At 57.4% G+C, this 15,633-nt stretch overlaps 1 protein-coding gene and 1 long non-coding RNA gene across 2 annotated transcripts; one reads left to right on the top strand and one right to left on the bottom strand.

The window, feature by feature from the left end:
* Window positions 1-1,275: 1,275 nt before the first annotated feature.
* LOC116796626 lies at window positions 1,276-2,447 on the bottom strand. Its single transcript, XR_004360453.1, has 2 exons — window positions 2,349-2,447; window positions 1,276-1,706 (listed from the first exon to the last, which is right to left on the bottom strand). It is a non-coding gene; the product is annotated as an uncharacterized LOC116796626 (long non-coding RNA).
* Window positions 2,448-5,385: 2,938 nt separating this feature from the next.
* CCDC92B (coiled-coil domain containing 92B) lies at window positions 5,386-15,189 on the top strand. Its single transcript, XM_032707145.1, has 4 exons — window positions 5,386-5,430; window positions 10,182-10,335; window positions 12,464-12,511; window positions 14,175-15,189. The coding sequence occupies exons 1-4, from the start codon at window positions 5,386-5,388 to the stop codon at window positions 14,828-14,830; spliced, it is 903 nt and encodes a 300-aa protein (XP_032563036.1). The 3' UTR covers window positions 14,831-15,189.
* The last annotated feature ends 444 nt before the right edge of the window (window positions 15,190-15,633 follow it).

Below are 15,633 nucleotides of genomic sequence, written 5' to 3'. Positions count from 1 at the left end.
GGCTCCCCCTGGGAGCCCCTGGGTGCTGCGGGGGGCTCAAGGAGTAAATCAGGAGCACAATGTTCCTTCAAGAAGCTTCAAATAACACTGAAAGCTGTTTCTCAAAAGTGGTGTTCTGGCACTAAATCCTCATTTTTCTGGTCTTTGAGAATTTAATTCACAGCTCAGCAAACTCAGGTGCTGCATCCATAATCCAACAACTTCATTTAAACCAAATGGCATTAATTACTCAAATAAATACCTATTATTGGTAATTCTGGAGTCCTGCTGTTGTTGGGTCCAAACGAATCTGAAGAGCACTGGTGCCTCCTCGCAGCTGGGCACCAGAGGGTGCTTTGCTGTGCCAGCTGGAGAGGCTGTGCCTTGCCTGGGCCACAGAAGAGGAATCAGATGGGGGTCTTCCGAATCTGGGCAGTGACCTGCCCTCTGGAGGGGCTCTCACCTCCCATGAGTTACAGGCTCCAGGCTGGAGAGAAGAGCCTGCCCAGACAGACCATGTCCACGCACTGCATGGGCAGCTGGCAGCTGCTCTGCCACAAGGGCCCAGCACCTTGGCCCTCAGCTGGGTGTGTCAGCTGAAATGGTAGCCAGGAAATCACTGGTTTATCATATTTGGTGACCAGGCAGCACAGGGCTCACTGCTTGGCAAGGCCCTGCTCTGCAGAGCCCAGAGCTGTGCTGGGCCTCTCATTTGCACACACAGAGAGAGCCCCAGGGGAATGACTGAGGGGGTCTCACTGCTCCAACCACTTGTGCTGCCCCCCAGCAGGGTAGAGCCATGGATGACCCTTCACTGACCCTCACCCCAGCCTTGGCTTCTCTCTCTAGCCCCTGTACCCCACTTCAGGAGGTCATGGGCAGGGAAGCAGTGATGGGACAGGGGAGAGGAAGGAGAGGAGGCTGAAACTCACCCTCCTGCCTCTGGAGCCCAGGAGCTGACCCACCTCTGCTTCAGGACAAAGATCTTTGCAGACCTCAGAGATTTAAAAGTAAAAACAACTTTTATTTTAAAATATTTGAAAAATTGAGAAAAAGTTCTATAATAATGAGAAAAATAAAAAATTGGAGTGTTTGCCTATCACATACATGCTAACCTGCAGGGATAAATTGCATTGCTTAGCTCAAGCAAATATCCTTATGAGTAGATATTTTACAGTCCCTGTGGAGATGTTAAACTAATGTTAAATTTATTAAAACCCTCCAGCTTTTAGCCTTTAGATTTTACAGAGCCGCTTATTAGGTTCTTCAAAGCAATTAGAAGACACACACACTATGTTTCAATTAGGCTGAAAAATAGTATTTGAGGCAAAGTTAAACTCATTTTTAAATTAAATGCAAAAATCCCCCTAATAATTAACTCGGGGGTAGGGAGGGGGAAGCTCTGGTCTCAAAGCACTCCCATAGTCAGCCACAGTCCATAGAAGGGTGCAGGATTCAGGTTTAGCTCCAGTGCACACAGGATGATTCCTGTTGGGAATCAGCTGTTTGGTTCAGGAACCAGTCACCGCCGAGGGGATCTGTGCTCACCCAGCTCAGGACCTTGGCCACATCCAGACTCACAGGCAGAAGCTCCATCCCTCAGCTCCTCCAGCAGCCCAGGAAGGAGGGATGCGTGAGCAGGAGCAGCCCCAGGTGCTGCCCACTGGCTGCGGCGCCGTGCAGGATCCCTGCCGTCCTCACCTGCCCTCCCGGGACAGGTATCTCGGCTAAGACGGGATCAACCAGACCTCAGTGTTGGAGCGAGACTCAGAGGCCTCTGAGGGCAGAGCGAGGCCGCGGTGCACAGCCCACCTTCCCCGCGGTGCACAGCCCACCTTATCCGCGGTGCACGGCACACCTTCCCCGCGGTGCACAGCCCACCTTATCCGCGGTGCACAGCCCACCTTATCCGCGGTGCACAGCCCACCTTATCCGTGGTGCACAGCCCACCTTCCCCGCGGTGCACAGCCCACCTTCCCCGCGGTGCACAGCCCACCTTCCCCGCGGTGCACAGCCCACCTTACCCGCGGTGCACAGCCCACCTTATCCGCGGTGCACAGCCCACCTTCCCCGCGGTGCACAGCCCACCTTCCCGGCGGTGCACAGCCCACCTTACCCGCGGTGCACAGCCCACCTTACCCGCGGTGCACAGCCCACCTTACCCCGCAGGGCAGCGCGGCCGCGACCCCCGCCTCGGCCCTCCCGCAGCCGCCCTCCCGCCTGCCCAGCACCGGCTGCGGGCTGTCAGCTCGGCCACAGCAGGAAGCCCCGGCAGCACCGGGGCTGCAGCCCGACAGGACCGTGCTCCAGTGCCACCCACACCCACAGGGCCGCACGGGCACTGCCCGTGGTGGTGCCGGTGCCAGCACCGCTGTCCTTACCGCTGTCGGTACCGCTGCCTGCGCCGGTGCCGCCGGTGCCGGTACCACTAGAGGTCAGTGCCGGCTCGGAGCAACGGTCGAGCCCAGCCCCTCTCGGCAGAGCTGCCGCCCGCAGCCCCACCCGCAGTGCTCGCGTCCCGCATCCCTCTCCACGCATCCCCGCATCCTCACATCTCTGCACGCCACATCCCGCATCCCCACATCCTCTCATCCTGCATCCCCTCAGTCTCCACCAGTCTCGCTCCAGGGGACAAACCACGTCGCTGCAGCAGAACCCGGGGCCGAGGTGCACAGTGGGTCCCCCCATGTCTGCTGCCCCCATTGCCACACTGCTGAACGCCGGGGTCACCGTGCGCAGGGGCTGTCAGCGCCCTCACTGAGGCACATGGCAGTGAGATGTCTCCCAGCTTGTGTACAGTGGGCAGGGAGCTGACTGGCTCTGCCCAACAGCCTCCAGAGCTCAGTCACACATCTGGGCTGGAAGCAATTCCTCCTGACATGGCATTCCTGCCATTTTTGCCTCATTATGTTATCACAAACAACCTCAGATCTGTTCAAGAAGCAGCTCCCTTCTCTTGGAGCAAGGGAGGAGTGGGGAAGGGTCACAGCGTAACTGCAGTGCAGGACATCTCGATGGCTGGAGGCATCAGCAAAGGGACTGCCAGGACCCGCTCAAAAAAGCTGCCAGTGAAACCAGTTCACTGTGGAACTGGTGATGGGAAACATGAACAGAGTGTGTGCATCAGGTTGACCCCAATCTACCAGGTGGTCGCTGTGGAGGCAGCTGGAATTATCCTGTGCCATGCTGGGTGCAGAGGATGAGTGGTGCTCTGCTGCCATCCGGCGTGGCAGGCTGCATCCTGGAGCGATGACCTCATTTACAGAGCAGCTCTCCGTCCCCGAGTGCCTGACCTTGACTGTTTTATCCAGTGGAAAATCAATGAAAATTGTTCAAACCTCGTGAAACATGATGCACTCAGATATCCCCTCTCCCCTCCTCCCATCTGTAGCTCACTGCTACTCAAGTTAGCACACAAGTTAGGGGAAGACACAACGTGACATTAAAAACACCCACACCCCCTAAACATGGCACACTGCCCTGAGAGGGACAAGTGACACCTTGGCAAGTGTTGACCTGATGGTCACAAATGGGTGAGAGGGGCTCCTAATGAGCACTTCTCTGAACAAGAAAGGCTGCACTCTTCTTCACACAGGCATCTGCCACCTCTTAACAACTTGTTGCAAGAAGAACTCATTTTTCAGAGAAAACAAGTTGAGAGGAGACCCAGGCAGGAGTTGACATGACTGGGTGAGCACTGGGAAGCCCTGAAGCTCTCAGTTGTGCTGGCTGAAGCTGCAAGCAGATCTGTCTGAATAACTCATTACAAATCAGCAGCCTGTGTGTGCATGTGTAGACCCTCAGACCCCACTGCTCATCTTTTCTCCTGATTTAATGATTTCTCTCTTTGTGCAAACTAAACTCAATTTCTCAACAAGCCCTAACACCAAAGCCAGCCTTCCTCTGCTACCAGACACAGCAGGCCAGGCTGGACCACACTGCTGTGCATCAGGTGAGGGTCCAGTCCTCTGTGCTCCATATCACACCTGGAGCGTGTGCTTCACTGCAGGCACAGCACAGTCTATCGGCCATGGCACACCCTCAGTCACTCTGTGGAGCACAGCACCCACTCAGAGCCTGGAAGCACCCAAGGGAAGGAAAGGATGTGGGACAGCAGAATCGTACCACAGACCATACCCCGTGGGCTGCCCTACAACTCCTCCGTGTGGTGGTCGTGCGCTGGTATAAGCAGAATTGAAATAGTTTTAATGTGAGGATGGCAGCACAACCCAGCTGAGCATCAGAGCAGGAACACTGCACTCCCTGTGGCAGATTTGGGTTTAAGGGAACGGGGATCAGCAGACTGTCAGCTGACGGGGAGGACGCTACCATTTCCCTGCAGCGTCACTGCCGTGCGGATGGAACAGGCCACCGCATCCCAGCTCCCCCGCCAGAGCAGAGGCGCAGAGGATTGAGTCATCTTTGAATGTGGAGCCCCAGCTGGTCTGGGCACTGCAAACAAAAGGCATGAAGAATCAGTTACCACATGAGTAAACAACCTTTTTGCGCTATCTCTATGACCGCAGCTTTGCTGGTTCAACCCACTGATTTCCTGGCTGCAGGCGGTACCGGCCCACATTTGACTCACATCCCCCCGAGTGGCAGTAACACCGCAGCCCCCCCAGGGACACACCGCCGCTGCCTCCCCCGCAGATCTCGAGCCCCCCGCTCTGGTCCCCTGGGGCTGCTCGGGGGGTCCCCGCGCCCGGGGCTGCGCGGGCGGCGGCCGCGGGACCCGGCGCGGCTTCAGCACTGCGGACAGCGGCGGGGAGCGGCGACCGCTGGGTCTCGGGGAGCGGGGACAGGAGAGTCCCCAGGGAGCGGGAGCGGAGACACGAGGGTCCCCCGGGAGAGCAGCCCAGCCTCACCGGAGGTCCCGGAGAGGAGAGTCCCGAGAGACCCGGGGAGCGGGACCCAGCCCCACCGAAGGTCCTGAGAAGCGGGAGCGGGACCCGATGGCCCCGGGGAGCGGCGGCCCCATCTCACCGAGGGTCCCGGGGAGCGGCGTCCCCATCTCACCGAGGGTCCCGGGGAGCGGCGTCCCCATCTCACCGAGGGTCCCGGGGAGCGGCGGCCCCATCTCACCGAGGGTCCCAGGGAGCGGCGGCCCCATCTCACCGAGGGTCCCGGGGAGCGGCGGCCCCATCTCGCCGAGGGTCCCGGGGAGCGGCGGCCCGTTCCCGATGCGGCTCCCCCTCCAGCGGCTCCCCCGGCCCGGCTCCGGGGCAGTGTCCCCGGCGCGGGGGTCTCTCCCCGGTCCCCGCCCGCCCCGGCGGAGCTCCCCAGTTCCGGTCACGTTGCCGCCTGTTTACGGGCGGCGGGGCCGGGCCGGGCGAGGCGGGGCCGCCGCAGGCAGCGCGGGCAGCGCGGGAGCCGCCGCGGCCCCGGCCCCGGCCCCGGCGCCCCATGACGCCCAGCGGGCGCCCCGCCGGGCCCCGCCGCTCCCCCCAGGTAAGGACCGGGCGCGGGGCCGGGGGCGCGGGGCCGGGCTGGGGGCGCGGGGTCGGGCTGCGGAGCGGGCGGGGTCCCCGGGCTGCGGCCCCGCAGAAGTTCCCGCAGCCCCGCCGTGCCGGTTCTAGAAGTTGCTTCTCCCGGTGCCCGCCCCGCCGGCGGGGTCTGTCCCCGCTGTCCCCCCGAGCCCCGCCGGGCTCTGCCGCCCGCTGCGGGCTCAGCGCCGGCACCGGGAAGCGCCGCTGCCAGACCGCGGCGGGCGGACGGCACCGCGGGAGCCCCGGGGAGGAGGATTGGCCCCGAGCGGCCGTGACGGGCCCGGTTCGGCTCCCGGCGCAGAGCTCGATCCATAGCGAATTCCCCCGGAGACGGGAGGAGAAAGCACGGCCTTGCCTTCAGCATCCGCAGCCCCCTGACAAGCCTCGCTGGGGCTGTTCCTCAGGCAGCTGGGCTCAGAGAATTGAGAGAAAACACAATAATTTATAATCAACGTCTGTATTGATTTTATCTGTAAATAGATACTGACAGATAATGAATAGCAAACAGCACTCCGAGTGTAATTCTGCCTCTGCTGAGATCAGGGAAGGTTTCCCACTGACTTTTCCAAGGCCGGGATTTCACCTCTGGTTTCTATTCCTGGCATTGCCACTGCCTCTGTGACCTTCTGCAAGTTTCTGAGCTTCCTGCTGTCTGATTTCCCTACATTAAAGATACACTGGCTTCATGGCATTGCTGCTAAGTTTTTCTTTGTATTCTTTGAGCTGTAAATACTAAGCACTATGGATTTCTAACGTGTATCAGTGTTTATTCCTGTATATGTTTTGATGTGATGGAGAGGGGGTTGCTGGCAAGCACAGCAGGACAAATTATCGACCTGTTCCTGCAAACCTCATTTGTGCCCTCTGACTCCCAGCTACTTTGCCATTTATGGGGAATAATGATCACACGGATAAGGGCCGGACCTTGCTGTGATGGTGTGTGTGCAGGGGTACATGGACATGCAACCCTGCATCTGCCTTTCAGGTGCATCATCGGGATGGAGGGTTTTTCTTGGTCAAAGTTTTAGGATTCGGATTTGTGTTGATCAACAGACTTCAGTAGAGTTTTGCCCTGGAAGCGAATTCTCAGCCAAAGCAAATCAACCTGGGCAAAGGAAATCAGCTCTTGCAACTGATTTAGTCATTGTAGCTACTTCAAGAGTCTGCTTCAGTCATTTTCATTTGTGAAATAAGAATTTGACAAATTGGGATGAAATTGCAAATCTTTCTGGGGTTTTCCAACAGTGCTTTGAAACAACCAGCTGAGATCAGGACTCCCTATGTGCTTCTCCCAAAAGTTGTGGTTGCATGGTGAAAGGACAAGGAGTGGGGGAAAAATGTGGTTTAGAGGCAGGGGCAGGCCCATAGGAAGGCTCAGCAGTCAAGACTGTGCCCCCATGGCCATCCCATGTGGGGAATGCAGGGGGCTGAGCCCAGCACTGGCTCAGCAGTCCTGTGCTCAAAGTCTTAGATGGTCAGCAGGGGAACCCTGTTACTGGAAAGCTCTCAGTGATGGATCAAAGCCCCCTGGATGTCTGGTCTCCAAAACTGGAGAGAGCTGTTCATCCAGAGCTGAGCAGGGGCCAGCTCAGGCTGTAGGTGTCAACTTCGAATAGGGGCAAACCCCACCTCTTAGCTGATTGCTGCCTCCTTTCCTTCTGTGTGTATACATGTACCACTCTCAGAAGCACAAGGGCACAGAGTATCCTTCAAGCTAAAGAGGACTATCACTTACCCTTGGCTTTTATTATGAATGATGTTGTTTTCTAGAGTTGTAACCTCATATGTAACTCCTCAAAGCCACGGAGTACACGGTCACTTTGAGAGCTTCCACCACCAGTTGCCTTGGCAAGTTAGAACTAGTCTGGAAAAGAGAAGGAAGCAGAAAGACAGAGATCAGAGCAGGGGCATCCAACCTCATCCCTACCTGCTGCAGTACAACAATCCTTTTGGGAACCACACTCGTCCAGCTGGGCAGGGGGAGCTGGTGGGAGGGAGAGCTCTAGTCACTAGTGCTTCAGGTCTCATGTCTGGCACGGGGTGAAGGTTCCTGCCTTAGTTCACTGCATAGACTCATGGTCATCACCCCTGTGGGTGCTCTGAAGCCCTCGGCATGGGGACCTTTGGCATTACTAGATGGGAGCTGCGCTGGCCCAGTGAGCACTAAATCAGCCAACAGCAGCTAATCCTTATTAACTCCCAACACTGCCCAAGGATTGTGCTGTGTGAAATGACCGAAGGCATGCATCAAACTAAAGGCTCAGGATGCTGCTGCAATGCCCCCTTGACTTCAGAAGCCATGGAGGGAAGGTACCAGCTGTTGAGAGTTTGGTTCTGAAATCCTTTGGGATAACGGGTGGACATCGCCTTGGTGAGGCAAGTGCTTATCCACTGCCCTGTTAACGTCAGGGACACTCCAACACCTCACTGATGCTCCTGAAACCTCACGAAGAGATTGCAGCTTCATTAACAGCTCTGGCTCTTGCATCAACGCCTGTGAGGCAGAGCTGTGTGACCTGCAGAGGGGACAGCACAGTCCTCCTGTCACCCAGGGGGCTGCAAGTGGTGAACAGCAGAAGTCTCAGGTCCCCAGAGCCCCAGAAGAGCTCTTCCCATCTCTGCTTTTGGGCAGCAGCACAACTGTTTCCAGCACTGTCCCCATTTCCAATGAAGGCAGCTCCTGCCCTGCCTGTCTCTGTGTCTTGCCCTGTCTGCCCCTGTGTCCTGCCCCTGCCTCCCTTACTGCTGGTGGGAGGTTCATGGCTAGACAAAACAAGGTGCTCTCTCCTCAACATGAGACACCAGATGTTCCTGCCACAAACTGAGAGCTGTTTCTCAAGAGCAACAGTGAAAGTCATGTTGGACAGGCAAAGCTGATTCAAACCACTAAAAATTTCCCACAGCAATTTTGGAGACAGACTTCTTTTGATCCCATACACAGGTAAATTATGAAGACTCTCCAACTTCCAAGTCAGAGACGATAAACAGATCTCAATTCCAGCTTTGTTTTCTTCGAAAACAATTTTTTTCTTCCTTTACAGCTTGATATTTATCAACTATTTTTTAAGGAAAACATTTTCATTGGTTAAAAAAAAGAGTAATTTCCTACTTAGAGGGAGAAGGGAAAGTTCAATGGAAAATTTGCAGCCAATTCTACTGAAGACATTTCAACTAAACAGAACAAAGTGCTTGAAAATAGCACTATGTGTCCCCCGGGCTTCGGCCAACCTACTTTCTGATGTTTCTCGAGATGAGGTACCACAACTCCCATCAAGAAGCTGCTCCAGAGCCCAGCCCATTGCAGCCAGGGCTGGCAGGAGGGTGTATCCATGGTGTGGTTTGCAGCCCTGGGCTCTTGCAGATGCCAGTTAACTCTCATAATTTTTACCCTGGCACCAGGACATACAACCCTCCAAGGGGCCAGGCCAGCCCCAGCCCCTGGCGCAGGTGGGTCTGACCCCTCTGGCAGGGACAACCACAGCAGAACACAATTTGGATCATTTTTACTCCTATACCTGCCAATTGGGTGCTGCAGCTGCCTCCAACCACCCCACACCCCCCAACTCATCATATACAGGAACACGGAGAAAACCTGCAGAGCCTTTGGCAGGAACAAAGCTTTGACCTTGGGGCACTGCCAGGATTGCTTACTGTGGGATTGATCTTAAATGCAAAATGCCCTCTGTGACCATGCCGGGTGTGCTGGAACTGTGAGCCACAGTGCTCGCTTGGTTCAGGAGTTTCTGTAGGAAGACAACTGGAGTCAGATGTGGATGAAGGAGGGAATGGAACCAGCTTCCCAGTGACAGGATGGTGCACACTGTCCCTCAGGCTTGCGGCACAAGCTCCCCACAGAATCATTTAGGTTGGAAAAACTTCTCAGGTCTTCTGAGTCCAGCCACTCACCCAGCACTGCCAGGTTACCTTACTTTGCTGCAGCTTCCCTCCTTCCTGGGCTGGGTGTGGGGAGCAAGGACAGATTCCACACACCACTAAATGTTATTTCCCAGGATTAAGGGTTCTTTGGGGGGTTATTTTTATCTCTCTGTGCAGCAGTACAGGTGGGTGGCTCACGCAGCTGCTTTGCTGAAGCCATTGGTGACACGTGGTGCTGGACCCCCAGCCCAGCTCAGACATCAGCAGCTCTTGTCTGCCAGGCAAATTACCAGGGAAGATGTTTCTTCTCCTGGAAGACAACATGACTCCTCTCGCCACACAGCGCTGATCGGGTTAGATGGAGCATGTTGTATTTTTCATGTGCTGGATCCTTGCTGCAGTTACTGCTGCACAATGTGTGGCTTGTCAAGTGAGAGCCAAACTCGTCTCTGGTGCAACTCCCACCTGGGGACGGTGGGGAGCAATCCTGTCCCAGATGCATCCTGCTCCATGATAAAATATTTCCTGGGCCAAATTCAGAACAGAAATGGCTGCTGCGATGCCGGGGTCCATGCAACAGCATTTTCTGCCCATGCAGTCTCTGAGCAGGCAGGACGGGACCTGGCCGCAGGCACTGGGTGATGAGAGGGCTGGGGCCATTCCCTGGGGACTGGCTAAGCAGGGCTGCTTCACCCACAGCCACATCCCTGTGGAAAGGGTAGAGGAGAGCAGGCACCACCCTGCACCCACAGGCTCTGGCCCTCACAAGGGCTCTGGGGCTCACAAGCCCTGTGTGCTGCTGCACGTTCCATCACCAGCCGTCTCCACTCCCCACAGGCCTGGACCGTGAATTTGGTTACGATGGAGACAGTGTCCCTGGAGCACCAGATCCAGAGCGTGCAGCGGCACATCGCTTTCCTAAAGAAGGAGCAGATGGAGCTGCTTCATGACCTGCACCTGGAGATCCTCCGCTTGCAGAAGCACTGCTCAGGTGAGCGTTGGGATGGCCACAGTGTGTGGGAGCTGCCTGCTCACAGAGCACCTTGGGCAGGAAAGCTCCTGCTGGCACCCCGGGGTGCTCGCACAGGCACTGGGCAGGATGCAGGGAAGGCAAGCACCAAACTGCAGCCCGGGGCTCGGGGCTCTGCCTGGCTCTGGCTGTGGGGTGCACAGCTGCCAGCCCCCTACCCACAGCCCCACTGCAGCAGTGTCACAGTCCCCTCTAGCCATCCCCACAGGAGTGACAGCTGCCCGGCCTCCTGCCACCACTCAAACTCATTCCAACTTGTGCCACTGCTCTCATCAATAATTCAGCCGTAGTTAATTACGCCTTGTCTTCCAGCCTCTCGTCCTCACAGATTCCTGGGAAACAAAGACACGTCTGCACTGATAAAACTGGCTATTTTCCCCACCCTTTCTGAGCTTTTGCTTTTCTGTTTCATTGTTTTAATGGCTTCATCTATGGCCTCTCCAGACAAGCAAGACAGTGGGGTTTTCCTGCCTAAATCAGGCTGGGGGGTCTGTCCCCAGGGGATGAAATGAGCCTGCTGCACAATCGGTTATGAGTGATCTCCCCTTCCCAGTGTGACCCATGGACAGCCCTGTCTGACTGGAGAGGTCCTGTCCTACAGGTGAGGTGTGTGGTTCTGCAGTGCCTGTTCTGCCAAGAGTGATGGGGGCAACCCCTGGGTAGTTTTGAGGTGACTTTGCTGACATTTGAGTGCCATTATCTAGGGGGGCTGTTTGCAGGAGAAGAGTGGAGGCAGTCAGTCAGTTCTTCCTCACTGGGGCCCTGTGGAGCCGTGTCTGCTGCCCTGGCACTGTTGCTTCTGACTTTTTCACTCTTCCCTTGGTCTCTCCAAGGTATCCCTGTGGGAAGGGCTCTCCCTCACAGAGCTGGTTCTAATCTGCCCCTCAGGGGTTGTGGGGACAGTACTGGGGCAGGTCCCTACCAGCCCCATGGCTCCAGCACAGAAGCTTAGACCCCAGGCTGTATGTGTGTCATCTCTACACTTGCTCAGCAGGGCGGTGTCTTTGGAAATAGGCAACTGCTTTGGTTTTCATTTGGAATATATCTGGGATTCCAAACTTATTATTTTAGCTTCAGAAAAATTGCACAATGGCCATTGATTCCCACTGGGGCAGTCAGGAGCACTGAATGCTTTCCAGAAACTGCATTATGTTCTCAGGTACTTCTGCCTTCTCACTACAGATTTGTTTTCCAAGACAGACAGGCAGAGCAGCCTGAGCCAAGTGTTCCATTTCAGGAGGATGGCAGTGATGAGGATTAGAGTCAACATGAAAGCAGATTAAAAGAAAAATGTAGGGCAAAGATTAACCATTTGAACTCATTTTCAGGGAGAAAAAAAAGCCCTCAAACAGCTGAATGCTGCTGCTGTCCCTCTCCTCCTCTGCTCAGGGCTGTTGGTGGGTGGGCTGTGATAATTAATTCAAAAGGGATTGTCTGTAAGAGTGTGCAGGGTAAAGTGAACTCCAGAAGGTCCCTGAGCTGCCCTTTGTGAGCTGGTATTGTAGCCCAGGACTAAGCAGAAAGCAGGCAGAGAGCAGGCAGCATGTCAGGGCTGAGCAGGCAGGAAGGGGCTGCAGCTGGTGGGATTTGGAAGGGATTTGGAAGCTCCACGTTGCACTGGAGCAGGGCAGCATCCTTCTGCAGGCACACTGTGCCGGGATGAGGTAGTCCCGCTTGCGTCACACGCAGAGGCAGCGATCGGCCTGGAGCAGTAAATTATGAAATGCTTCGGGTGGCAACTTACACTTTGATCTATTTTCAGTCCATTGCTCTGCTCTTTGCCCTGATTTAAAGCACTGAAAATGGTTTAGCAGCTCTCTTGGAAAAAGGAAAGGCATTGCCAGAGGAATGGAGCCTCCTGCTCCGCTGTGGGATAGGATCCAAGGATGCTGCCTTGGTCACCAGGCTGCTTAATAACATAAATTGCCAGAATTGTCTATTTTTAGCTCAGCCTGATGGCCGTGCTCCCACATGGGTCGGGCAGAGGCAGCGTCGCAGCCTCAATGATGTCCAGTGCCCCGCAGGGAGCAGAGGAAGACACAGGGAGTGCAGGATGCCCCTCCTCAGTCCTGTTCCATTTCTCTTCCAGAGCTCACCCATGACCTGGAAATGAAAGAGCTGGAGGCTCGCCAGCAAGGTAAGAGCACAGCTTTGGGCACAAGGTAAGGGGGAACATGTGTGGGTGTGGGGGCCACCTGAAAAGCCTGGGCCAGAGGGGACCCATTGGGGCTGCCCAGGGAGGGGACATGGACCTTGGCTGAGGAGACAGAGGGGCTGAGGGCAGGGCTGGGAAGGCAGCATGCAGTTCACAGGCTGCTGGCAGCCCAATAAATGCTGGTGTTGCCCAGGAACCCCACAGCTGGCAGTGGATGCTCTGTGAGCAGCCTGGTTCCTCTCCCTCCATCCCAGGGATGAAGCTGAAACTCCTCCCTGGTGCTGCCTGGGCACAGTCCCTGGCACTAAGCCCCAGCCTGCGCTGTGTCCTCAGCACCAGGGCTGGCTGTGCCAGGGTGGGTGGGGGCCGCTTTCACTGGGGCTGTTGGGGTCCTTGCCCTTGGCACCCTCACACAGGGCCATGGCTGGCTCCAGCGGGATTCTACTCTCCCAGCCCCTCCTGTGGAGCCAGGGGCCCTTCCCTGCACCAATGGGCTCTCTGATGGTGAAGGGTCTGGCACCCAGCCCACCAGGAGCCATCAGGGTGTCATCAGCCACAACGCAGCCAGTCCCACCCATGGTCCCTGCCCGTCCTTTAGCCTTTTAGAGCCAACAAAGAGCACGATCATTTTGCCACTTTTATGGGGCAGCACCTCCTTTACCATGCCATCACATGATTGCTTTTCTAATGCCATTCATGGAATAATTACTGCCTGCAACTGCCTCCCTGGGACCTCATTATAAAGCATTTTCCCTCTGCAGCAGCACTGAGGAGCTGAGGCTGTAAGGGACTGCCAGTTGTATAGTAAAAGGCAGAGTATTGCAGAGGACGGGAGCAGGCCTGGGCAGGCCGGGGAGCGTGGGCGGGTGCCAGCCAGCGCCCTGCCAAGGGCTGGGTGTCAGAGTGGGTGGCTGGGGCTGCTGGGGGCAGGAGCCCAGCCCAGCCCTCCTGCTGCCCGCTGAGCTCAGCCCTTCCACCCAAGGTGCGAATCCCCCTGGCTGCCTGGCCACCCTGTGCCAGGATGGGGTTGCCCAGAGCCCAGTTCTCCCTCCTGGCATATCAGCTCCTTCTCTGCTGAGCACAGCCCAGCTCCTCTGTAATCTTGGAGTAACATCTCCATCCTTGTTAACCAGGCTGGGGAGTCCCAGGGCTTGAGGCCAAAGTTGAGCTGATGGTTTCCCTGAACCATTTCCTTTTCTTTCCCAGCCCATGTATTCCCCCATGTCCTCTGCACACACTCAAAGTCACTTTTAGAGTGAAAACCTAGTTACTTAGGGAAATTTTAAAACTCTGGTTTTAAAGGTAGAGGTGGCAGGTTCCACGGCAATGACGTCCTGCACTGAAACTGCCTTTGCTGTCACCCCACATTTGGGTGTTACACGTGGCACTGTGCCAGCGGCACCCGTGGCTCAGGGCTGACAGGGTTCCTGTGCCTGTGCTGGCAGCAAGCCCATGCTCGGGCAGCTCATGGGAAGTGTTGGAGCCCGAGCTCCAAGAAGAACCTGCACAGCCTCAGTGGCACCGGTGGGACATGCTGGTACCATGGAGTGGTCAGTAGCCACATCCACGTTGGGAGCACCCGGCAGGAGCAGTGCACTGAGCCACTGCTGCCTCTCCTGACCCCTCTCTGTGCTTTGACTCGCAGATGTCCTGGACCGGGAGCTGGAGGAGAAGTGCCGGGCGATGGAGGCCCAGCTGCAGGAGAAGGAGAAGGACAACCTGGAGCTGCGCAAGGAGCTGCAGCACAAGGAGACGCTGGTGGCTGCGCTGCGCTCCAGCCTCCGCAGCAAGGAGCGCCGGTTCCTGGAGGAGCTGAAGCGTCGGAGCCACCGCGTCACCATCCTCGACACGGAGCTGCAGAAGCAGACGGAGGCGGCCGCCTACCTCTCCTTGCAGCTGCACGCCACGGCCCAGCGCCTGCCGGGCCCCCGGGCGGGCGGGCGGCCGCCCCCCGAGCAGCCCCCGGCCGAGGGGAGGCCCCGGCGCCGCGGCCACAGAGCGCCCGCCCGGCGCCCGCCCGGGGACGGCGGCCGGCCCAGGGACCCGGTGCCGGAGGAGCACGACGCCATGCCCGACCCGGCCCTCTTCCTCTACACGTCGCGGCCCCGCGCCCCGCAGCGCCTGTCCCCGGAGCCCCCCGAGCCCCCCGCCCAGCCCCGCGGCCCGGCCGGCAACGCCCGGGGGCAGAGGCCGCCCCGGCAGCCCCCGCAGGACCCGGCGGCCAGGGCCAGGTCGGCCAAGGGCGAGCCCGGAAAGAGGCAGGGGGCCGGTGCCCACGGTGCCCCCCGGGCCCAGGAATAGGCCCAGGAATAGGGGACAGCGTGGCCCGACCGGCCGGGAAGGCCTGAGCCTGGCAGCACCGGGGCGGGCGCCGGCCAAGGTTCTTTTTCCCGTCCCCTCGGGGGGGAAGGGGCAGCAGAAAGCGGCCGCCCTGCATGCACCTCCCACCCACAGGACACCGGGGGGACTCCTCTGCCCGAAGGGTCTGAGCCGAGGGTGGCACCAGCAAAGCTGCGGGACGGGGAAGCACCCACCACCTGGGCTGTGGAGGGGACGTGGTCCAGCGCCTGTCCAGAGCTTCCAAGGAAAGAAGGAGAGAGAGAAAGAAAAGGAGAAAGAGAGAGAGAAAAAAGAAAGAAAAGAAAAGAAAGAAAGAAAGAAAGAAAAGGAGAAAGAGAGAGAGAGAAGAAAGAGAGAAAAGAAAGAAAGAGAAAGAAAGAAGCAAGCAAGCATTTTTGTAATGAGATCTTCCTGCTGCTGCTGCCCTCAGAGTGGGCACCAGACGTGTTTTCTCCAGCCAGGGGTGCCAGGAGGTGTGTGTGCAGCAGCAGCGGGCTGTGCAGCATGTGGCTTGGCACAGTGGGTTGAGCTCAGCCAGGCCTCCAACCCCGGGCATCACCGACACTGGGCTGGCCTAGAGAGGGCCCAGGGCATCACCAGGAAGGTTCTGCAGGATGCAGGCAGCTGAACAACAGTCCATCCTGTGGGTGACAGAAGGATCCCCTTCCACAGGGACAGTGCTGCCGTGCCGGCCGGGTCCCATCCCGCACTCTCCTGTGCAGCAGTTTGGCTGTCTCCAAACCATGTCTCCACACGGATTTCCC

This window comes from Chiroxiphia lanceolata, chromosome 20 (genome assembly GCF_009829145.1).
Source record: "Chiroxiphia lanceolata isolate bChiLan1 chromosome 20, bChiLan1.pri, whole genome shotgun sequence".
Lineage (NCBI taxonomy): Eukaryota > Metazoa > Chordata > Aves > Passeriformes > Pipridae > Chiroxiphia > Chiroxiphia lanceolata.
Note: the sequence above shows the minus strand (reverse complement) of the source record. Positions and strands in the feature narration are given on the sequence as shown.